The following is a 25,073-nucleotide window of genomic DNA, read 5'->3' as shown; positions in this document are numbered from 1 at the left end:
AATAAAAATGGCAAAAAAATGTGAAGCTGTGTTCATGGAATTCACCGTACTGTGCGCACTTCTTTGTGTGTATATCTGAGTGTTTCTGTAACTAAAAGTTTAAAGCACTTACTGCATGAACTAACCAACGTATGCCCTCTTCTGGTGGTTCTAAGAACACCCTTAAAAGGCTGAAAACTTCTATTTGTCAGCCAGACTCATCTTTTCTTGTGAGCAAATTAAAAATTATGTTCCCTGGCTTACCAGAATTGAGGTTCTCTTTAAAGACAGCTGTCACATCATCACGTACGCCCAGGGTAGGGGAATCCAGCATGGAAAGCAGCTCCCCAACGTTTGCTGGCTGGGCCATTCTCTCACTTGACTGTGTTGTGCTGGCTCCAGGACGTGCATTAAAGGCTTGGACGGCTCTTCATTTAGGGCTGCTACCAGACTGCATGAAAAAAGAAGATGGATGGTGTGACAAATGTCCCCATTTTCCTCACAACAAACCACCTGCAAGACAAATCAGCACATGGGTTCAATGTAGTGAAAAGTTTGGCCAGAACTCTGAATAAATCTGCCTTTGACAGATGTATGAAGCAAGGAGAGCTCTATGGAATTCCTCATAGAGGAGCCTAAGACAAGATACCATTCACAACTGGTCACTGCAGCAAATGAACACTAGGCTTTATGCCTACCTCTGATTCTACCTTGGCTTCTGGCTGAGGCTGTGTTTGTGCTTCAAACGGATCTAAAAAGTAGACAAAAAGTTTCCACAAAAAGAACTATAAGCATTCTACTCTCTTGATGACCCTCCCAACAATGTCTAAAAGTTAGAATAGCTGGTTAGGCCACACTTTGGTTACCCAACACCCGCTGTGAGCAGGGGTCATTTCTGTTTCACCCCACACTCTTCATCACAGACATCTATTCTATACCCAAAGGCTCACAGACAGAGAGACCATCAGAACAAACCATGAAAGCTCAGCTCTTCACAAAAGGGGAGCAACTGCCTTATCTTTATGTACAAAAAGCAGCTCATTCCCCAAGTATAGGAACACATTTATGGCTGATTTCCGCTGCCAAGTTAGGTCTCTAAAACTTATTTTTGGAAAGGAATGAGACATTTATAAGACAGGATCTACGTGCCTTTACAACCATCCCTGTGTATCTCTTTACACTACTACAGGGTGACTGGCACTTCTGTCAGCATGGTACAGGAAGGGAAACAGACATCAAGCCCTTTGCTCAGGGTCACAGAGCAAGGAAGAGGCAAAATCAGGCAAGACCTAATATTTGAACCCAGATCTGACTCCAAAGTCCCAATAAGCCCTAAATTGACATCAGATTATCTTATGATTTTGATCATCACTGCAACTATGAGGTAAGCAGGAATTGCCTTTATTTTATAAATGGGAATATTGCTATCCAAAAAAGGCTAGATAATTTTACCAAAATCAGACAGTAACATCTAACTTCAATAGTCCAACTCCCAAATCAATGATTAGCGATGCCCTTTGCAGCCATATAAAAACATTTTCTTATCTGCTTTCCTTTCAGTTAGGTAATACACGGTTCCAAAGCTGTAGAATGCATCAAATCTACCAGGGATGCACATTAGAAATGTAATGTTCTGGGACCATTCCAAAATGGAACTGGGGGCTCAATCATCTATACTTTCCTAAGGACCCCAGGTGATGCTTAAGGAGGTGATATTCAGGCCTGTTTGAGAAACACTATGCTAAAGAAAGACCCAGCTAAACAGTTAAGCTTCATTTGTAAGGATGCCGAATTTGCAGGGCCCCAAGAAACTGTCAGGTATTAACTCACTGTGCTCTCACTTAATTAGAATCCAGTGACACTCACTGATTTGGCTATTGGTGAGTCAAAAGATTCACTGAAAAAATCAACTGAAATGCATAAATGCATTTCTGAAAGCAAATCATAAATACAGGAAGTTGCTGGCTCATACCCAAAAGTATAAATCTTACAGTTAAATCACAAAGGAAATCAACTCCAAAGTGTTGAGAAATATGGGACCACAACTGGCAAGAATCTACTGTGAAAGTACAAAACTGAAAACAGAAAAGAATGTCATCTTATTGTGAACTGGATTACATCTACAAATGAGGACAAGGCCAACCTATCAACCCTCACCACTCACTAAGGACTAAGAGAGTGAGGGTGCAGAGGTGGGGCACAGTACCTGCTGCGCTCTCAGTCACCAGCACTGCATGTCATCGTGAAAATCACCAGTCAAAAGCTTTGGGTCGCCACTTTCAAGATAGCCTTTTAAGAGCACATTTCTCTAGCCATATTTATTTCTACTTTGGGTAAATCACAAATGATTCTCAATTAGTGATAAAGAATACAGTTCATAAATCTGAAAGTTATCCTGCCCCCTGGTTTGGTTTTATTCCAATTAAAATTGCTACTTACCTACTCTAAGTCTAGTGAGATTTTTGTGTTTGCCTTCTGAGTGTTCAAAAGACAACAGTGTCAGATCTGGTCTTCCCAATGCAGGCTGCTCCTGAGCACAGAGTGACAGGAGCTCAATTTTAAACAAAGATGACAACCATCCAGCCAAAGTGCTGAGAGTCAGGGCTAAACAGCTTAGGGACCTAGCTGGTTTTTCAGTTTTTAATGGTGAAAAGTCTGTTTTTGGCAGTTTTCTCTTTGCAAATGGTTTATAGAATGCAAAAATAAGGTTTTACTCTAAAACACATTAGGATATTTCTGGCAACAAGATTTTTCTCCTTGGTTCTCAACTTTTTACACATATTTTTTAATCCCCAGGAAAAAGACAAATCTTAGGCTTTTTGTGAGACCCTTTGTATATGTAACCTCAGTTCAAGCATTTCTGATATTCTAAAAATCCCCCAATAGTTAAATTATAAGCTTTGGAATCAGTCCCAAAATTGGAACATTTCTTTTTAAACTTACTCAAATACTTCTCAGGGCATACTAACCTTCAGGTGCGAAGCATGGAAGGCAGACTTAGCGAGTGCAATGCAGAACTAAATGCTCTAGTGGAACAACGCATAGGTTCCGTGGGGACACAAAGGAGGGAAGGGAGCAGCTCAGCTGGACACGGTGTTGCATACTTGCTAAACACACCTTATAGCCTGTGGAGAGCTGGCACCAGACACACTGAAGCACTCACTACAAACAGCTAGACAAAGTTGGGTTACAGGGGTGCAACTTTGGGGTTTATATATTGTCCTTGGCTCCTTGCATTCTCTTTCTCTGCTTCCTGGCTACCATGAGCTGAGTGAGTAGCTTTCCTCTTACACGTCCTTCCTCCCTGTTGTCTCACTCAGGCCCAGAACAATGGAGTTGGGCGACCATGGACTAAGACACCTGAAACTGTGAGCCCAAAATAAGCTTTTCCTTTTTCAAGTTGTTCTTTTCAGGTAATTTGGTCACAGCAATGAAAAGCTAACACACACTACTCTCAAGTGTCTAATCCTGACCTTTTCAAACACATTAAAACTGGTCCTTGCTCAGGGCCTTTGCACTTGGTGTTCTATATCTGAAATGCTCTCCTCTCATATCCTTGTATAGCTAACTCAGGTCTCTGCTTAAAATGTCAGCATTTCAGAATCACCTCTGCTGACAGCCTGATCTTAAACAGCAGGGGGTCTATTAGTTACAATGTTGGAATAAAATATACTTTCTAATCATGAGGAATCTTTTAAAAATTGTTATATTACACATACTAATTGTACCAAATGATGGGTTTCACAGTGGCATTTCCATACATGCACAAGGAGCTTTGATCATGCTCCTCCTTTTCCACCCACTGTATCCCCAGCAAGACCAATATTCCCTCTTTTGTTTCCACACATGAGAGAAAACATGCAATATTTATCTTCTTGGGTCTGGCTTATTTCACTTATCATTATGTCTTTCAGCTCCATCTATTTCCATGCAAATGGCAGAATTTCATTCTTTATGGCTGAATACCCCATTGTATATATACACATGCCATTTTTTTAATCCATTCATCTGCTGATGGGCACCTGGGATGATTCCATATCTTGGTTACTGTAATGATGCCACAATAAACACCGGTACACAGGTGTCTCTTTCGTATGCTGAGTTCACTCCTTCATATATGTACCCAGGAGAGTTACAGCTGAGTCATACAGTAGTTCTATGTTTAGTTTTGAGGAACCTCCATACTGTTTTCCATAGTGGCTATACTGATTTACATTCCCACAACCAGTGTGGGAGTTCCTTTTCCTCCACAACCTCACAAGCATTCACTAATGTTTTTCAATAACAGCCATTCTAAGATACAATCTCAATGTAGTTTTGATTTGCATTTCTCTGACGGCTAAAGATATTGAGCATTTTTTCATATAATTATTGGCCATGTGTAAATTCTCAAGTTTCTATCAGATCATTTACCCACATATTAATAGATTGTTTTGTTTTGGCTAAGTTTTTTGTATATTCTGGATGCTAATCCTGTCAGATGAATTACTGGCATTCTGTGGGTTGTCCCCTTCCTCTGTTGATGATTTGTGGTACAGCTTTTTAATTTGAGGTAATCCCATTCATCAATTCTTATTTTTGCTTCCTGGGCTACTGGAATCCCAACACTGCCTACACCAGGATCTTGCAGTGTGCCTGCTTTCCTCTAGGAGTTTTAAAGATTCAGATCTTACATTAAGCTCTTTAGGGCTGGGATTGTGGCTCAGAGGCAGAGCACTCGCCTAGCACGTGCGAAGTGCTGGGTTCAATCCTCAGCACCACGTAAAAATAAATAAATAAAGGTATTAAAAAAAAAAAAAAAAAAGCTCTTTAACCCACTCTGCGCTGACTTTTGCACAGGGTGAAAGTGAGGCGGCTTCAGTCTTCCACGCTTGCATGCAGTTTCCCAGCACCCTTTGTTACAGAGGCTCTCCTTTCGCTAATGTATATTTTTGGCATCTCTTCATCTCAAGAATCAACTGGCTAAAGATGAACAGATTTCTTGGTCTATTGTTCTGTTCACTGTCCTACAAGTCTGTATTTATGCTAATATCATGCTGTTTTATCACTACTGGAGTTAGTTTGAAATCAGGTATAGTGCTGCCTCCAGCATTGTTCCTTTTACTCAGGATGACCTTAGCTATTTAAGGTCTTTTCAGTTTCCATAGGAATTTTAGGACTTTTTTCCCCCTAGTTTTGTGCAGAAAGTCGCTGATATTTTGACAGGAATTGCACTGAACCTGCAGATCACCTTGGGTAGTTTTAACAATATTAATTCTCCTAATCCATGAATATAAGCCATCTTTGTACCTTTGAATGTCTTCTTTAATTTCTTCAGTGCTTTGTAATTTCATTGTAGAGGTTTTTCACATCTTTAGATTTATTTCTAGGTATCATGCATGTGAACGCGCACGAGCGCGCGTCTGTGTGTGTGTGTGTGTGTGTGTGTGTGTGTGTGTGATGTGGTGTAATGTGAACGTGACTGCTTTCCTAAGTTCTTAGCAAGTTTGTAACTGGTATATAGAAAAGTTACTGATTTTTTAATATTGAGTTTATGTCCTGCTACTTTACTGAAATTGTTTATCGTTCTAAAAGTCTTTTGGTGGAGTCTTTTGGGTTTTCTGTTATATATTCATATCTTCTGCAAACAGGGATAATTTGACTTTCTCCTTTCCTATTCAAATGGTTTTTATTTCCTTCTCATCTGATTTTTCTGGCTAGAATTTCTAGTACTATATTGAATAAGAATGGTGAGAAATAGACACCCTTATCTTAAACCTGATACTTAGAGGAAATGTTTTCAGTTTTCCCCTATCCAATATATTGGCTACTGGTTTATCACATAGAACCCTTATTATGATGTGATACAATCATTCTATATTTATTCAGAGCTTTTATCACAAAGAGATGTTGATCTTCATCAAAGGCTTTTGATGCATTTATTGAGATAATTGGGGAGGGGTGTTGTTGTTATTGCTTTGTTTTGTTTTTGTTTTGTGATGGTGGGGACTGAACCCTGGGCTTTATGCATGTAAGGCAAGAACTCAACCGCTAAGCCACATTTCCAGACCTGATTATGTGGTTTTATTCTTGATTATGTGCTGTATTACATTTATTGACATGCATATATTGAACCATTGTAACAAAACCAACTCGACCACAGCATATGCTCTTTTAAATGTGTTATTGAATTTGATTTACAAGTAATTCATTGAGGACTTTGAAATCTTTGTTCACCAGGGATACTGCTCTATAATTTTCTTTCTTTGTTGTGTCCTTGAGAAATTTTGATAGAAAGATAACACTGGCTTTGAAGAATGAAATTAAGGTTCCTTCTCTATTTTATGAAAGAATTTGAGGAACATGGGTATTAATTCTTTCTTAAAGTCTGGTACAATTCAGCAGTGAATTCCTCCAGTCCTAGGCTTTGCTTTGTTGGAAGATTTTTTACTACTGTTTATTATTGATCTATTTATTTAGTTATCATTGATGTATTTAGTTTTTTTTAAGGTTCTCCTGATTCAATTTCAGTAGGTTATATGTGTCCAGAAATGTGTTCATGTCTTCTAGATTTTTCAATTTATTGGCATATAGTTTTTCTTTTTTCCCTTATATTTTTAAAAATTTTGTTTTAATTAGTTATACATGACAATAGAATACATTTATGCACTTTGATATATCATACATGGATGGGATATAATTTCTCATTTTTCTAAGTGTACATGTTGCAGAATCATATTGGTCATGTAGTCACATATATACATACAGTAATAATGTCTGTTTAATACTATTATCTTTCCTATCCTCACATCCCATCCCCTTCCTTCCCATCACTTCCCTCTACCTAATCTAAGGTAATGCTATTCTTCCCTAGTGACCACCGCCTTACTGTGAATTAGCATCTACATATTAGAGAAAACATTTGGCCTTTGGTTTTGTGGGATTGGCTTATTTCGCTTAGCATGATATTCTCCAACTCCAACATTTACTGGCAAATGCCTTAACTTCAATCTTTTTAAAGCTAAGTAATATTCAATTGAGTATATATACCACATTTTCCCCCCACATTTTTTATTGGTGCATTAGTTATATATAATGATGGGATTTGTTGTTACATATTCCTAAATGCACATAATAGGCATTGTGTTTTTCAAAATATTCCTTAATGATGCTTTGAATTTCAGTGCTATCTCTTATGATGACACCTTTTTTTCATCTCTAATTTATTTGGATCTTTATTCTTCTGGGTTATATAAAAGTTTGTCAATTTCGTTTATCTCTTCAAAGAACCAACTCTTACATTCATTGATCCTTTGATTATTCTTTTAGTCTCTACTTCATTCATTTCTGCTCTCATCTTTATTTCTTCTACTGATTTGGGGTTTGATTTGTCTTGATTTTCTTTTTTTTTAAAAAAAATCTTTTTTAAACATTAAAAAAAACTTTTGTCAGTGGATCTTTATTTTATTTATTCATATGCAGTACTAAGAATCAAACCCAGGGCCTCACAGATGCTAGGCAAGCACTCTACCACTGATATACAATCCCAGCCCTCCCCACATTTTTTATTGGTACATTTAGTTGTATGTACTGATAAAATTTGATGTTACATATTCATACTGCACACAATATATAACAGTATAATTTAGCCAATATCACCCCACGGCTGTTCTTGGTTTTCTAAGACCTTGATATGCATTATTAATGAAGTTGTTAAAAATGTAAACGCTGATATAAAATTTCCTTAGTATTGCTTTTGCTGAATCCCACAGATTTTGGTACCCTGTGTTTCATTTGCATTTAATTCAAACAACTTTTAAATTCTCCTTACTTCGTCAATGACCCTCTGTTCATTCAAACATATCAATCTCCATGTTCATATATTTCTTCAGTGTCTCTTAGTGATGATTTCTAGTTTCATTCCATTGTGATTATGTCAGACGCAAGGAATTATTTCAATTTTGTGAATTTAGTAAGACCTGATTTGTAGCCTAATACATAGTCTTATTTTGGAAATTTCCATGTGCCAATGTGAAAAATAAATGTTATACACCCATTGGATGAACACTCTGTAGATGTCTGTTAAGTCCTTTTGATCTACAATGTCACTTAATGATGTCTCTAGTTTGATGTTCTTTGTCTGCATAATCTATCTATCGGTGACAACAGAATACCAAAGTCACCCACTAGTATTATTTAGGGGCCTAACTTACCTTTTATGTTTAGTAATATTTGTTTTATGAAATTGGATGTTGAGGGGCTGGGGCTGTGGCTCAGTGGCTGAGCATTCCCCTCACATGCGTGAGACACTGGGTTCAATCCTCAGCACCACATACAAAAATAAATAAATAAAACAAAGATTAAAAAAAAAAAGAAGAAAGAAATTGGATGCTGAATTCAGTACATATATAGTTGTTATATCTTCCTGATGTATTCTTTGGTAAATATGTAGTGACATTGTCTCTTCTAACTGATTCTGTCAGATATATGCATAGCTACTCCTGCTTGCTTTCTGATTCCATTTGCTTTAGATTATCTTTTTTCATCATTTCACTTTCAGTTTATGTAAGTCTTCACAGTTTCTTATACACACCACATTATTAGATCTAATTTTTTAATCCAATCAGTCTGTGTCTTTTTTAATTGAAGAGTTAAAGTCATTTCACAAGCCAGGTTCACTGGTGCAGCCTGTAATCCCAGGGATTGGGCCACTGAAGCAGGAGGATGACAAGTTCCAGGCCAGCCTCAGCAATTTAGTAAGACCCTTTCTCAAAATAAAAAGGCTGGGGGTGTAACTCAGTAGTAGAGTGCCCTTAGGTTCAATCCAAAGAACAGAAAGAAAAAGAGAGAGAGAGGCATAGGGAGGGAGGGAGGGAGGCAGGGAAGAAGAGTGAGTTAGTTTACACACCGTTATTGTTGAAATATATGACTTCTGCTGAGAAATCTGTTGTAGAAAGTTTTTGTTTTGTTTTTTCTTTTTTCTGGTCAAATCTATTTGGAGTTCTACATACCTCCTGAACCTGGGTGTCCATGTCTTTCCCAATATTTGGGAACTTTCTGCTATTATTTTATTGAATACATTTTCTATGCCCTCAGTATATAGCTTTCTCCTTCTGGCATATTAATTATATGAACATTTAATTTTTAATGGTGTCCCAGAGATCTTGTATATTCCCTTTGTTCTTTTTTGCTATCTGAACATAATATTTTGGCAGAGTCATCTTCGAGTTCCAATATTCTTCTGCTTCATTTGGTCTGTTGAGACTTTCAACTGAGTCTTTTTTTTTTTTTTTTTAAATCTGATTGAGCTTTTAATTGCAACATTTCTGTTTGATTCTTTTTCAAAATTTCCATCTCTATTGAATTGTTCATTCATATCCTGCACACTGTCCTCCTTAATTCATCTGTTCTCTTAAGATTTAAAAAATCATTCTTTGAATTTTATCCATGTCAGTATCTTTGGAATCTGTTACTCTGGAGTTATGAACTTTAATAGTAATGTTATTACCTTGTTTTTCCATATTTCTTGTGTTTCTATGTTGAGATCTGTACATCTGTTGGGATGTAGACCTTTTCTATTTTTATACGGTGGTCTCACCATATGTACTGCCTTTCTTCTGTCAGTGTGACCTAGAGTATAGGTTTGTTGTATAACACTGAATAATTTCCCTGTAGTTTCTTTGGTTGATCTGTGGGTTTGGCACAGAGTGTACCATATCAGGGTTGGGGAGACCCACTGTACCTGGAAGACAAGATTGGGGACACTCTGGTACTTCAGGAAGATGTGGTGTGAGCAGCACAGTATGTGGGATGTACTCTGTGTTTACGCCTATTATGGAGTGTTAGCCTGTATCAGGAATTGGGGGTTTACACATAGCTGTTACTTGAAAGAAATTCTGATGCTGGTTCCTCAAGTTGTGTTGAAGGGCCTGAAGCTTTTGTCTTGTAATTGGAGACTGGTGCAGATCTAGGTACTTCACAGGAAGGGGCAGGAGTAGGAATCACAATTCCCCATCTGTGGGACTCACCCTTCAGATTTATCAGCCCTTGTTATGGTTTAGATATGAGGTGTCCACCAAAAGCTCATGTGTGAGACAATGCAAGAAAGTTTAGAGGTGAAAGGATTGAGTTAAGATAGCCTAGACCTAATCAGTGCATTAAAATACTTGAATGGGTTAACTAGGTGGTAACTATAGGTAGGTGGGTAGAGTGTGGCTGGAAGAGTGGGTCCTGGAAGCATGCTTTTGGGGTATATATTTTATCCCTGGTGAAGGGAATGGTCTCTCTGCTTCTTGACTGTCATGTCCTGAGTTCCTTCCCTTCTCCATACCCTTCTGCTATAATGTTCTGCCTCACCTCAAGACCAGAACAATGAAGTTAGCCATCTATGGCCTGTGACCTCTGAAACTGTGAGCGCCAAATAAACTTTTCCTTCTCTACATTTGTTCTTGTCAGGTCTTTTGGTCACAGTGGCAAAAACAGCCCTACTCAATCTAATCAGGTATGGCTGCCATTGATGTAGAGGACCTATATAGATATACTGTCATTAACCACTGTTTTTCCTCTCTGTTACTACATGGGGTTATCTGCCCAGGAACCAGACCTCAGTCACCTACTACAAGTGCCAGCTCATGGACGGATCAACAGCAGGAGTTTTTGTCCCCCAACCCCTCTTTTCTTTAAATACAGTGTCTTCCAGGGTTCCGGCAGGACCAGAGATGGGCAGAGCTATAGGCTTAATTCCTGAGCTGGCTTGCACCAAATTTACACTCTACAACTGGTCGTCATATTTGATCATACAGAACACTTATGATCAACAAACATGGAAAGTAGGGATTTAGCAAAGTTCAATTTCAGTATCTTTATTCATCCAAAATCTGATATTTGGCTTTGGCTCCTAACTGTGGAAGGTCTTAAGGCTGAACAGTTAGCTGCCTCAGTGGCAATTCTAGCATCCTTCACCTTATGTGTGTGATAAATAATTTTTATGTTCATGTCACTACCATTATACCTATCTACAAAACATCAGTAATGGGGATTAGAAAGAATTTAGAATGTTCATCAGAAAGTTTAATGGTAGATCAACACCTGAGTATTCATGAAATATAAAGTGAGTCAAATGAGTCCTGTGTCTCATAAGTTGAAATTCTGTCAGTTTAAATATAAAAGATATTTCTTATGAAAGTAAAGATCTCAATTAACGATATATGTGAGTTTTATGTTAAAAAATGAAGAACTTTTAGATCACTAAATGTAAAGAATATTAAAAGAGTGATTTAGCTAGATAACTTTGCAAATAACAGTATATGCTGTTTCAGTCAAATGTTTATAACAATTTAAATAACTCAGTTACACAACAGATACTATCTTTTTTTTTTGGAACCAGGAACTGAACCCAGGGTCATTTAATCACTGAACTACATTGCCAGCCCTTTTTATTTTTTATTTTGAGTCACAGTCTTGCTAAGTTGCTGAGGTTGGCTTTGAACCTGAGATCCTCCTGCCTCAGCCTCCCGGTAGGATTATAAACGTGTGCTACTGTGCCTGGCTGCTAAAGTATAACTTAAGTCTAACTTTCACATAACTGTTCTCCAATATTTATTACAAACAAAATAAATAACCTTTAAGAACTGCATTTAATTTGCAGTCTCACAACCAAAGAGTCACATTTAAGACTATGAGAATAAATTAAAATGTTGACCTTTTCATCTCAATGTTATATAAAAAAATTATAAACAAAAAAATCTATAATCACAATCAATGACATCCATAAGTCATTTTTAAGTTAAACATAGGTTCAATCCCCAGCATAACAAAAAAAGCAAAACAAAGCACAACAAATATTGGAAGTATGAAGAAAAAATTGTTGAGGAAAAAAAAATGAAAATACAAAACACATTTTACATTCACTAGCCAAATTTTAAAATACACTTCACAAAAATGCAAAAATGCTTCAAGACAATTTCTTATCATTTTTGAGAGGGGATGAGGAAGTTCTGTGGATTGAACCCATGGCCTGGTGCACATTGGGTAAGCACTGTTCCACTGAGCTACATTCCCAGTCTAGTTTCTTGTAGTTTTGCATCCATGGAGACAAAGCATCCACAAAGAGGTGTGTCAAAATAACCACTAAACATTGCCAGCAATTTTTAGTAGTTGAAGATGAAGAATCTTTGAGGCCTTCCAAGCTATAAATCTCAGGCAGAAGGATGCTTCTAGAAACTTCCACTAAAAACCCTCCTGAATGCTGTTTTGTCCAAGAAAACTGATGATGGGACCAAGGATGCCAGCCAGAGAGGTACCAGACACAGTCAGCCCAGCATGTAGCAGCACTCTCCAATGGCTTTTCCTAGCCTCAAATTTCAAACTTTTAAAACCTAACTACTAAAATGTAATATAACATAGTCATGAAAGATGTTTTAATAAAATCTGAAATTTATTTTTATATCCAGAATTTATATTATATGATGTTGTTACTCCACTTGGGCATCAATGACCTGAACACTTGACCCTGATTTTGGGTTGAAGTTCATATTAAATGAACCTCTTTAAAAAAAAAAAAAATGGAGTATCAAAAAAGCCACAAAATTTAAAAATGAAAAGTCAAACTTAGAAAGCTTTCCCCACTTACAAGAGAACAATACTTCCTATCACCTACAATGTGTAGTAAGTCCCTGTTTATAAACCAACAGATTGTTAAGGCACAAGTCTTAGCCTTATTTCACAATTCCTATGACACATGTGAGGTGACAGTGAATAGTAAGAGGCAAACCACTGAACCAAAAATGACTCACATTAGCAGTCTATGCATAAAGACAGTAGCCCAAACACCTCCCATCTTCCCTATGCCTTTCCTGTATACACACAACTCTATTACAACTGGCATTCTTGATGGTAAACTTGAAATTACAGTTCATTGATCAGTTAGGTGACTAAGACTAAATTCAGATCCACAAAAATGTCAGAGCCTCGATATTTATGAAGCATACATTTCTGGGGGTAAAATGACTAAACACATATAATATATTAATTCCTAAAAACAACTAAAACATATAATTTATCCCCCCAAAACTAATTTAAGACCATTAACAGATACAGCCATATTAAGATGTGAATGCTCAGACTTGGGCTACAATTCAGTGGCAGAGCACTTGCCTAGCATGGGTGAAGCACTGGGTTCAATCCTTAGCACCACATAAAAATAAACAAAGGCATTCTGTCCATCTACAACAACAAAAAGAAATGTAAAAGCTCAGCCAGGCATGGTAGCACGCCTGTAATCCCAGCAGCTCAGGAGGTGAGGCAGAAGGATTGCAAATTCAAAGCCAGCCTCAGCAATTTAGTGAGGCCCTAAGTACCTTAGTGAGACCCTGTCTCTAAATAAAATACGAAAAATGATTGGGTATGTGGCTCAGTGGTTAAGCGCACCCGGATTCACTCCCCAGTACCAAAAAAAAAAAAAAGGGCTGGGGATGTGGCTCAAGCGGTAGTGCGCTTGCCTGGCATGCGCAGGGCGCTGGGTTCGATCCTCAGCACCACATACAAATACAATAAAGATGTTGTGTCCACCGAAAACTAAAAATAAATATTAAAAAAAAAATTCTCTCTCTCTCTCTATCTCTTCTCTCTCTCTTAAAAAAAAAAAAAAAAAAAAATCCAAATGCTCACTCACTTCTCCACCCAGGATGGACATTATAATCATGTGCAGAGCTAATAAAACCCTGAAGTCCCACACCAAGAAAGTTAAGGACAGGGGTCCAGACATCACATTTGGTTTGCTAATATAAGCCAAATGGATTTCTAAGGCTCAGTCAGTGTTGAGAACCTGTACAAAATGCCATGTCTTGGCAAACAGGCCTGAAATTATTTCATGGTTAGAACCAGGCTTTGCTGCTATACAAAAGCTATTTCTATCATAGGTCCAAAAAGTGACTACCAATATGACCTCAGGAAAATTGCATAACATCTTTGAGCCCAATTCCTCACCTGTAAGTTGTGGATACACCAGAAGCATGCTGTGGAGAAGAAAACAAGTAACACACAGGATACACCTAGCACAGTGCCTGGCATTGAGTAAGCAATTAATAAATCAGTAGTAATTTGACTAATTACTTCAAGCCACAGAGGGGTCAGTGCCTGGCAGGCAGCTAAAACCATAAATGTGAAATCTTTGAATGCAAAGAAGCACCTGCTACTAATACACCCATGGACAGGGTGAGTAATTCCTTTCAACCTTCCCCCAACCACTAGACTGCATTTATACCTTACCTGTTCTGAGGAAAATTGGTACTTCAGTTTCCAGTGTTCTCAACTTGGTGTCTTTCATGGTCACTGGAGGGAAAACACACACAAATATGTGCATAACAGTCTTACAATGGAGTAATGTTCATCTGGTACAACTCCTTCCTGCTCCATCCTGACAGAGAGCCATGTGGTTTCTACTGGAATGAACACTTATAATTATTGGAAGCATGTGTCTCAGCATTTCTGAGCAGCTCACTGCTAGAAAATTCTTTATATGTGCTGTGCTGAACTGAGAATCTCTGCCTTTTGTTAACCATTGGAGCTACAGGGGACTGGGCAAGAGAAGCTCTAGAATAAGTTCCAAGTTGAAATCCAAGCTCTGCCACTTTTTAGTGGTGTAACTTTTAGCTATTTATTTTAAGTCTAATGCCTGACCTTGAGTCAACATTTTACCTGTAAAGTGAGAATAATAGCACCAACCTTGTAAGATCATTCAAGATTAACTGAGATGACACATCTTATTGGAGGACTTTGAGGCAGTCCCACAGGAAGGACAGTAAGAGGCACAAAGCACTGGGTGGGCCTGAACCGCCTTCTCACCCCAACCCCCTACACCCTGGCTTACACACCTTTCAATTTCTCAGCCAAGCTGCATCACATACCCACCTGAGGACTATGCACACCTGTCCCTGTGCCCTGCCACCTCCTAAACTAACTCTTTATCCTGAAGGTATCAACTTAAACACTTACTTCACCAGAGAAGCCTGCCTAGGTCTCGTCTTCCCCAACTCCCACCTCCAGACTAGGTCTTATGTCCCTTACTGCAGCCCAATTAATATGTGGAATTCGTTTTTTGGAAAAATTTAAGTTGCACTTTGAAGAAACTATAGCTGATTTAATACTCTAGGAGCTACCACAGTGTCTGCTTGTTGACTGAATGATTAAGAGTTAGAATGTTTCCTAGAAAAATAAAGCCTAATTCTGCCTTTAAGCAGCACTAAGTCTAATCCTTCTGATAGGCATAAAATACTTGTGAACAGCTATTTCTCAACTTTCTTCCTCTTTTTACCCTACTTTCTGTCAAATTATCTCATTATTCATGTTAACTGAGTATATATAAATACACTCCATTCTGCTTTAAAAATATTGGCCCTTCAATTATGTTTAGAAATGATCTGATCCCAAGACTGTAAACTCCACTGAGGACAGAGGGCATCTGTTTGGGTCACTGAGGCCTATCTTGGCATACAAGAGGCAAAAATACCAAGTTCAGGTCCTTAATATCTCATTAACTTTTTAATCACCATTCACAGGCTAAATATACAGAATGGAAGGGGGGCCTCATATACTATATACACCAATTGCACTGAACTCAGAAGAGACTAGAAACAAACTCTAAGATTTAAAATCCTGATTAAAGTCAAACAGGAGGACAAAGCAACTCTATAACAATTAAAATCTTTCACTCCAGATGACAGGGTAATAATAGTTCCACATGGAGCACATTCAGGACCTTCATGCCAATGGTCCTCAGAAATCCCTGCAAGCATGTAAGGCCACTGCTGCAGGCTGGTCAGCCCTTCAGAGGAATCAGCCTGGACACCCTTGCTCCACCAAGTCAGAGAGCTGCAACTGGTGCTGTGTCCTCTCATCTCAGAATCTTTAAATCTGCTGTTAGCTCAGGAAGTCATGTTGACTTCCTCTTACAATTAATCCCAACTGGATCTTTAACCTGAAAAGAAATATCTAAGGCAAGGGTAAAATTAGCATACACCAAGATGAGACCTTGCCCAGACAAGATCACTGAGCAAGATAAAGTAACTACCAGTGGAAAACAAACAAGGTTTTCTCCAGTGCTCAACACTAAGACTCAACATCTTAATCATCACAATTAAAAAAAAAAAAAAAAGTAATGGGACTTAACCAACATAATTTTTCATGCTGTCACCATTATTTATACTTTAAGTGTTCATTTACTTATATACACCCTGCCCTTCTGGGGTACTACTGGGTACCAGCATTCAGATCAATGAAGTGAGATATAATGTGTGAACCTACCTGGAAGTGAGGACTATTGATGTTAACACCTGTTAGAACATAATAACATCAACTCTCATTCTTCTAAAACCAAATGAAAAAGAAACATGCCAAAATCTAGATTTCTCCCTTTTTGCTATCTGCTCCAAAAGTTATGTTCTCACCTATATGAAACATTGTAACTTCACTCCTATAAGCAGTCTTTTTGAATAAAGAGCAGGTTTGAGGGGAAAGATGAGGGCTCCATGTTTTTGGTATTCTTCAAATAAACAGAAGGAACATACAGGTCCATTTGTTTTCACAGTTAATATAATTAATTTCATTCTTTAGGTGCTTGTAGATAGATAGCTTATATGCCTGGGATTACACGTGTACTTCAGAGTAAAAGCCACAGCTATCATGAGCAGAATCTGCACCTGCCCTAGACAAGATGCATTATGAGTGATGCAAGGGCTAAGAGCTAGGAATAACTTTATGAAATGCTAGTGGCAGGCACCTAAATGCCTTTAGTAAGTATTCTAGCTGAAATTGTGAGCTGAATATTCAGATATTTGGAAAACCAGTGTTGTGATGTGTGCCCTAGAAAACTAATCCCCAGGCTTCCCAAGGACTGTGACTGACATAAAAGAGGTAACTGCATATCAAATCACCTAAGAGAGTTTTGTACACATTTGTCTATAATATACAAAGGCAACTGCAGATATGTGAAGGTAGGTATTTCTTCATTTAACTTGTTTCCTACATTTAAGTTTTTAGCTTCAAGAATCCAAAGACAATTCACACACAAATGGACTACTGCATCATAAAAGTACAGTCTAGATAGAGCAGAAACATTACACTGTTGTGTTTATGTTCAGCTCTGGTTCGTGAACTCTCAGGTGATTTCTTAGAGTAATATTCTAACAATTGAACCAAGCTGCCTTCAGTACCAATGAACTAATGGTAAAATACTTGGTCCAATTTTTTCTTCTTATGGATGCACAGATAAGAAAGGGTAGAAAATACTGGAAGACGGGGCAAGAAATCTGCACTTAGTATGTGAGAGTAAAACAGCTGATGGCCAAAGGTGCCAGAATGTGTAGGCAAGAACAATTTAAACTGTCTCAGCAGTTACTCTCTTCTCAAGGTCACAGGAGCTGGAGCAGGAGAGCTCCAACTTGCCAGACTCTCTATTCAAAATTTCTGTCCTTTGGCACCTTGACAGACAGTTCACTAAAGTTCATATCTTATTCCAAAGGTGATGAATCCTCTAGCAATGTACCCGCGGGTCCAGATTTTGGTAAGGTGCATCTCTTCCAATAATATTACTTACATCCTGATTTTCTATTAGCATGAATAAAATTATATACCAAAAATACAGTCAGAGAGATATCATGTATGTTTCATAAAGTCACCATGTCAGAATTGAGGCTTCTGTAGGTTTCAAGTTTATAGGATCAAAATAGAAATATTTTAGGGTAGAAAGACACCAGGTTTGACAGTCTAGAACAGTGGTTCTCACACCACCAGCATCAGCATCACCTGGGAATTCGTTAGAAATGCAAATTTTTGGGCCCTGTCCCAGATTTCTGAATCAGAAACTGAGGGAGCAAAGGCTTTGAGGTGCTTCTGATTCCCACTATGATTAAGAATAACTGGCCTACAAAGAAGACAGAGGGAAGAAGGCAAGAAACATCATTCATTCATTCATTCATTCACATCTGCTTTGAAGCTCAAAAGGGAAAAAAATATACATAAACCTTGGGAAACTAATAGAATTCTGCCAGGTGCAAAGAAAAAGACTGAATGCCAAGCCTGAGAAGCATCTTGCAGGTTGTATATCCAAGTTCTTCACTTCTCTTTTACTGTGGCATCTAAGGTTGAATTTTCCAGTAAAGTGTAAAAAATCTTCCACCATGAAAGTTTAGTAAGATGGTTGGTGACACAAATAACACACAAGTTCACTTTGAAAAGACTTAAGCCTTCCTACCTACTGGTTTAAAGAAACCTGTTTCATACAACTCAGGTCCTTTTTTAAAAGCAATAATCCACCCAAAATCACTGGCTAGGATTTAAGCTGAGTTCATTAAGTCTCTGACATTACATCCAAAATTCCACGTTCGTATGCATTTTTTGGTGGTAATGGGACACAAACGGTAGAGGAAGGGACATAGCTTTTTATAGATTTTTAGAAGAAATAAAACCTGCCCCCACCAAAGTTAAAAACCACTGACCTCTGAGTTAATTAGGAGATGAACAGATCAGATAGTTTATCACAGTGCAAGATTAAACACTGGGGTTCTGGAGTCCACCAATCAATTCCTATCTCAGCTCTGTCACTGAGTAAGAGACCTTAGGCAACTTACTTCATATCCCCTAAGCCTTCAATTCCTTTCTTACTCTGCCCTCTTAAGGCTGTATGAAGCGTAAACAGGATTAGACATGTAAAAAGCTTAGCACAATGTTTGGCACATAGCACTCTATATAATCTCTCTTGTAACAACATACTACTAAATAAAATGTATTGCTGAGTACATAGCACGTAGCAGTCTATCCATTTAACACTTTGTGTTTGAAAGACCAATAAAAATCATTCTATAATTTAAAATGGATACACTTCCAAGTTTGTCACTATGTTCTGTGAAAGATGCAGATCCCACGGTCTTGATGACAGTAGACTGGGAAGGGAACCACATCTCTTCTTCCCAGCACTCCCCACAGCACCTTCTACCACATCACCAACTCCAGGCACGACCATCTTGTTGCTCCAACATAGTCCTCTAAAGCCATATGTTTACTTCACAGATTGACTTAATCAAAGCTGCTTTATTAAGGCACTTTACTCACTAGATGTCAATCTGAACACATTCAAACTTAAAATATATTCTGTTGCCCTCTTTTCCTCTGTACAAGACAAGTTAGAATTCCACAAGAGAACAGCCAACAAGAAACTAATGAAGTCCTGAGATCATGTACTTTTTATTTAAATATATATTATGAATTTTTATTCTATCCCATTAAAAAAGACATTAAATTATAAATTTTTAGTGCCTGTACGTTTAAGTTGTAAATCAGAGAAAGAATAATCTCCAACTGCTATTGGAAGGCTTCTTCAAACCAATTTAAATGGAAAAAATAAGTATTTCATGCAAACTAAATTATATTAGTTATCAACTGATGACCTGAGTTTTAAAAAGCTCAGTGTTTGAGTGTGTGCATTTGTACATTAATACATACACACATATGCAAACAACTACAAATTAGAATGCTACTGAGTATACTTTTCTTTCATGCCTACAGCTACTGAAACGACAAAACTAATACAAATGAAACCAATTCTTCAAAGAGAGTTTTATAATATAAAGAATTCATAGGGAATCGCCTTTTTAGAAATACTATGATATAAAGAATAAATACCTATCAAGTGAGCTAAAAGTCACCAATTCATCTTTTTTTTTTTTTTTTTTTTTCTTTTTCAGTACCAGAGGTACTATCTGCAGCCCTTTTTTATATTTTATTTAGAGACAGGGCCTTGCTAAGTTGCTGAGGCTGGCTTTGAACTTTCGATCCTCCTACCTCAGCCTCCGGAGCCATGGGATTACAGGCACGTGCCACTGGACTCCATTCACTTGATTATTACAAAACTATTGACACTTTGAGTCCATGAATTTAGTTGGAATGCTTAGCTGAAGCCAAAATGACTTTTAAATTCCAGAAATTTAGACTTACAGATACTCATTAGTTACAGTCCAACTCTTCCTTCACAGATGGAGAAACTGAGGCTCAGGGAACTTAAATAACTTTTTAAAAGTTTTTTTTGTTGCTGTTGTTTTTTGTTTTGTTTGTAGTACTGAAAATTGAACTCAGGGGCTTTCTATCACTGAGCTACATCCCCATACCTTTTTATTTTCTAATTATGAGACAGGGTATCACTAAGTTGCTTAGGGCCTCACTGAGTTGCTGAGGCCGGCCTTATCCTCCTGCCCCAGCCTCCCAAGTGGCTGGGATGACAAGCATGTGCCACCTGCTAAGTTGAATACTTTTTGATTCTTTAGAAAAGCTTGAAATATTGATGTATTGCTGTATTTGGCTCATTGGCATCCAAGAATATCCAGTTAACTCCAGGAGAAAATAATTGTAGTCCATCATGCCACTGGAACCTAGAAACAAACATACCTATAGCCTCACAAACTTGGAAAGAAAACAGAACTTTAAGTTCAAATAAGCTCTAATTCAGAGCCCAAAACTCATCCACCATTACACACATCAGAGGCTGGCTATTTTAAGAAATGCCTCTGCAATAAATTATAAATGAAAAGAAACAGTCAAACTGATGCTTTAAGCACGTAGTCATCAGGTCATCAACTTCCGGTGTATGAGAGAATTAGTCTTCTTCCAAAATGTTCCCAGTGACAGGGTGTCCTCAAAGACTGAACACTGTAGGTCTACCTACACAGGTCGGATGGATACCTGTGCTTTCAGATTCACTGCATTTTGAGATTCCTTGTTCATGGCATTTTCGTTATTCTGTAAATACTACACAAACAGGTATATGTTAGATTTACCTAGTGAGGCTGTTTAATTTCATCTCATGATTGGAACCAAGCATGCTCAGAAGGCCCTAAATTATAAAACAGCAGCAGTGACAGATGTCTTCACTCACCCAGTGAAGGAAGAGTACAACTGAGTCACAGGGTTTGAGATACCCCTGTTTAATTAAAACATGCAAGAAGGCTAGTAGCCTTCTTTCCAACCAGGAATTTAGGAACACACCAAGTGTTTATGACACCAGGAAATGCATGAAGCAAAGAAAGCTTACATCATGCAGACATGTGATGTAAGAGTATTTTGGATAAGATATTAACTTTGGTAAGAGGATATTTTCCATTTACATCTCCCATAAATATCCCTTAAGTTTACACAAAGTGGTTAGAGGAAGATTCTGCAGCTCCCCAGGGCAATAATAAAGAATGGTTCAGTGTTTCCGAGGAGCCTCATTTGCCTGATGCACGACTGTTATAGGTATATTTCCCTACAAAACCCTAAATCAGTTTTTATATTTGCATATTCCAGGTTTGCTCAGGAATGCTCAACTTAAGAATCACAGGTGGCTGCTCAGCAAACCAAAGGCTCCCATAAGATTAGGTTTGTAATGCTTCCTGAAATTTACTGCTCCACTTTCCAGAATGTTTGAATTCAGATGACTCCGAGTTGATCCCCAAATCATAAATCAAAATATCTCAGAAGAGTATTATTCTATTTTAGTACTTTTACAGCTTACTCTATGTAAAATGAAGTGCTATTTCCACACTTTCTATTTAAAAAAAAAAAAAAAGCAAGGATTATAGCAGGACTTCTTGCCATAAACACATCAGGTTTAAAAAATACCAAATACTTTCCAGCCTAATTTAGACTAGCAAGTTTACAGGCACAACACTATCAGAAACAAAAGCATAAGGCATATAAGCCAAGTGCACCCACCTTCAAAACGAAACACACACACACACCTTGACCAAATGATTAATTCTAATCACTTAATGACAGACCAGCTTTAGCAGTCAAATAAAAGAGTCATGTCTTCGAAATCCATCAGACCTCAGTTCCAATCCTCGCTCAGACTAAGGAGTGTGACCTTGGACAAGTTACCCCAACCTACTCTGGCCTCAGTTTCTCCATCTGAGAGGACTAGAGGTATTTATAGTAACCGCCTCTTCCTTTGAGCAAAACCAAATAGATGGTGACTGCAAAGCACTTTACAGGGCCTGACACACAGTCAGCAACCCACAAATGTTAGCTGCTGTTAGGAGTTAGGAGGGCCGCGCCCCCTCCGAAGTCTCCCTCATCCCAAACCCAAAAGACAGAAAGCAAAACTCTTTAGCAGGCAACAAAGAAAGCGCTTTAATTCCAAGAGGTGTCTAACTGCAGGCTCCACCAGTTCCTCGAATGAATGAATGAGCGGTTCTGAGAATAGCTGTCGCCTAAGAATCACCTCTGCGGACCTCAAGGTAACTGTCCTCCACCGTCAATTAAACACCCACGAGCACACCCGGAGCTAGGCACTGCAGTCATGCAAATTTCGGCAGAGCCCGGCGTGCAGGGCAGCTTTGGATGCCCACAAGCGGCCTCCATTCATTCTTCTCCGCCCCGCCCGGGTCATCTTCCGAGGCCCAGGACCAGGACCAGCCCCAGCCCAGCCCGGCCCGGCCTGGCCCGGCCCGGCCCCAGCGGCTGAGGGTCCCTCCCCCGCCCTCCGCGCCCGCGGCAACCTGTCGCCCACCGAGCAGGGCCGGCCCCGACGCCGCCTCGCCTGCTCTCCGCACACCAGGCCGCGTGCAGCCCACCCAGCGGCCGCCAGCGAGCGGCCGGGTGTCGGCCGGGCCCATCTCACCTCCTCGGGGATCCGCCAGCCCTGGCCGGGCCCCGGGGACCGGCCGCGCAGAGAGAGAGAGAGAGAGCGGAGGGCGCTTCTTAGCCCCGGCCCAGGCCCCCCACACCCAGCCGGCCCGCCCCTTGTCTCGACGCGCCGGAGCTTCCCCTTCGCGGGCCGAGCTACCAGGGCCGCCCCGAGGAGCTCTAGGCGAGAGGAACAGCGGACGCCCCCATACTCACCCACCTCTCCTCCCCCGCCGCTGTTTACCTCACAGTCCCTCCAGCCTACAGGGCGCCGCCATCTTGGACGCGCAGCACCTCCCCCTGGCGTGAAACGTCCACGGCCGCCGGAAGCCTCCGCCACGGAAAAGAGTCCCCAGGCGGGCCGCGCCTCGCACCCGAGTCCAGCGACGCGCGGCCGAGAACCGCAGCGCCGCCGATGGAGCGGACCGTTGCGCTCATCTTTGAGGCTGCGGGCTGCTGCGGAAAAGGACCAAGGAGCTTTTTCAGTGCAGGGGGCGGGGACGGCGGAAGGATCCCAAAGGGAGGCTGCCGTGAGATCTTGTGACTCCGAAGGAAGCGAAAGAAGGCCCGGCGCGACGGGAGGAGCCACGCGGCGCCGGGGGCGGAGCGGGTGGGGCGCTCACGTGACGCCGGCCGAGGCGTAAACAAGCCGGCCCACGGGCGTGGCGCGCTGCTGCTTGTGGTGCGCTCGGTGCTCTGGGGTCCTCCTGCGCGCGGCTCTGGGCCACTGTCCTGCTCCCCGACCTGTCTCTGCGGCCCGCGTGGGTGAAAGGCCTGCTCTTGAGCCATATGGTGGGGGTGGGGGTTGCAATCTCTCTTTTGCAGAATATTTGCAAAAGCGCGGCGCTGTGTCTCTGCAGAGAACCACTCTGGCTTGTGCCATCACGTTACCGACACTTCACACTTATCTACTCGTGACACCAGAAAAAAACAGCCCTAGTAAAAGGAGGCAGCCTTCCAGTCACAGACCTTGATTTGTATCCCGCTCTGCTACTCCTCGTGGTGACAAGCCAAGCTTCCGTTTCTTTCACTGAAATGGGCACAATATTCGCAATTGGGGGATCCAGGAGATACAGCATGGGAAGCGTTTAGCATAGGACCCCACGTCTAGTAGGTACTTAGTGGGTGATGGTCCCTAGGAGGCAGGGGGGGCAGAATGAAAGCCAAGAGGGGCAGAGAGCAAGGCAGGGCAGAGTCTAGCTGTGGTATCCAAAAGGCTTTGTGGAGTGGGCATCAGGCTGGGTGTTAAAGAGCAAAAATGGAAGAAAAGGGCATTCCAGGCAGAGAGAACCAAAGAAGCAAGAACCTTCAGCAAACAAATGGGGTGAGTGATTGGAATAACATGGAAACCAACTAGGTCACAACACACGTTGGCATGTGACTAAGGAGTGAGATGGGGAAGTGGCCAGCACAGTGGATGCTGTCAGAATTTTGAAAAGTCAGGGTGGTCCAGGGAAGAGCTAGTGCTGGTAGGATTGGTGCCCTTGTGGAATTAGAAAAGTATACCCCCTCTGGACCCACTGTCCCAATGAGCAGAGCCCAGCCCTCATATTCCCCCTCCCACCCACTCCCAAACCTCATGGGGGAACTTTGAGCAGTGGACACCCTTTAGAATCAGATTATAAAGCTTTCTCCAGAAGGCTTATGAGGAAGGTGGAAATTGAGCTGGGGAGTCCATGGTCCAAAACGTTACACAGGCAGCTGAGGAAAGCCAAGAGCTCTAGATTCAAAGCAGTTTGAATACAAGTTTTGTCACATGAAGAGAGATGGCTTGGAAAAAGTGTCCAGGGAGTTACCAGAGAGAAGGGGAAACTCAGGACCAGCCCAGTTCTTGACACACCTGATGGAAAAGAATTTCAGCATGTACCATTCAAAGACATATAGGTTTATTTAGGAGAGTAGATACATATTCGAGGGAAAATGTGGGCTGTCTTCAGATGGAGAGGAGAGACAGCAACCTGTTGGTGTGGAGATGAATATTCATAGAGGGATTATTGCTAGGGTCTGGCTACAGGGTGAGCCAGGTAGAGCTACGTGACTGCACGCCAGTGTGCCCTGTACTTGCACATTCCCCTCATGGGTTACAAGGGCCTGGGCCAAGGCATGTGCTCAGGAGCTGCCATTCTGCATGGGTGCATTTCAGTCCTTCATGAGTGTCTCCTGCATTCCAGGGGTTTCTGGGCACTTCCTTTGAGACTCAGTATTTCTCCCTTTATTCCCAAATTCCTATCTCAGTTTCTGCTCTCATCTTAACTCAGTGAGCCTTGGTCTCCTCACCTGCAACATAGGGTGATAATAATGGGCACTTGGGGCAGATTCAATGAGAGATTAAGATGTAATTAATGCAGAGCCAATTCCACCCATGTCAGATTTATTGTTAGCTTTGCTCACCACCAGTGGCCAACAGTCTCTGGAGTTGATCTGCCAATTCTTGTAGCTGCCCAAGCATGGTCCTTCTGGAA

The 25,073-nt window shown here is 40.3% G+C and overlaps 1 protein-coding gene across 8 annotated transcripts in view; it reads right to left on the bottom strand.

Annotated features, from left to right (window-relative positions):
• Positions 1 to 22,916, bottom strand: part of Tsc1 (TSC complex subunit 1) — a 55,298-nt gene extending 32,382 nt beyond the window's left edge. For 2 of the 8 annotated variants that reach the window (XM_077108780.1, XM_077108781.1), the window contains exons 1-3: positions 22,832 to 22,904; positions 14,227 to 14,289; positions 244 to 430 (exon numbers count right to left, since the gene is read on the bottom strand). In XM_077108780.1, coding sequence (XP_076964895.1) covers positions 244 to 349 — 106 coding nt within the window. In that variant the 5' untranslated portion in view covers positions 350 to 430; positions 14,227 to 14,289; positions 22,832 to 22,904. Of the gene's footprint in view, positions 1 to 243; positions 431 to 677; positions 731 to 14,226; positions 14,290 to 22,827 lie in introns of all 8 variants that reach the window. The other 6 variants (XM_076845181.2, XM_076845184.2, XM_076845185.2 and 3 more) reach the window with 6 other exon arrangements.
• Positions 22,917 to 25,073: the final 2,157 nt, after the last annotated feature.

This window comes from Callospermophilus lateralis, chromosome 2 (assembly GCF_048772815.1).
Source record: "Callospermophilus lateralis isolate mCalLat2 chromosome 2, mCalLat2.hap1, whole genome shotgun sequence".
NCBI lineage: Eukaryota > Metazoa > Chordata > Mammalia > Rodentia > Sciuridae > Callospermophilus > Callospermophilus lateralis.
The sequence above is the reverse complement of the archived record's forward strand: the minus strand, read 5'-3'. Positions and strand labels throughout refer to the sequence as shown.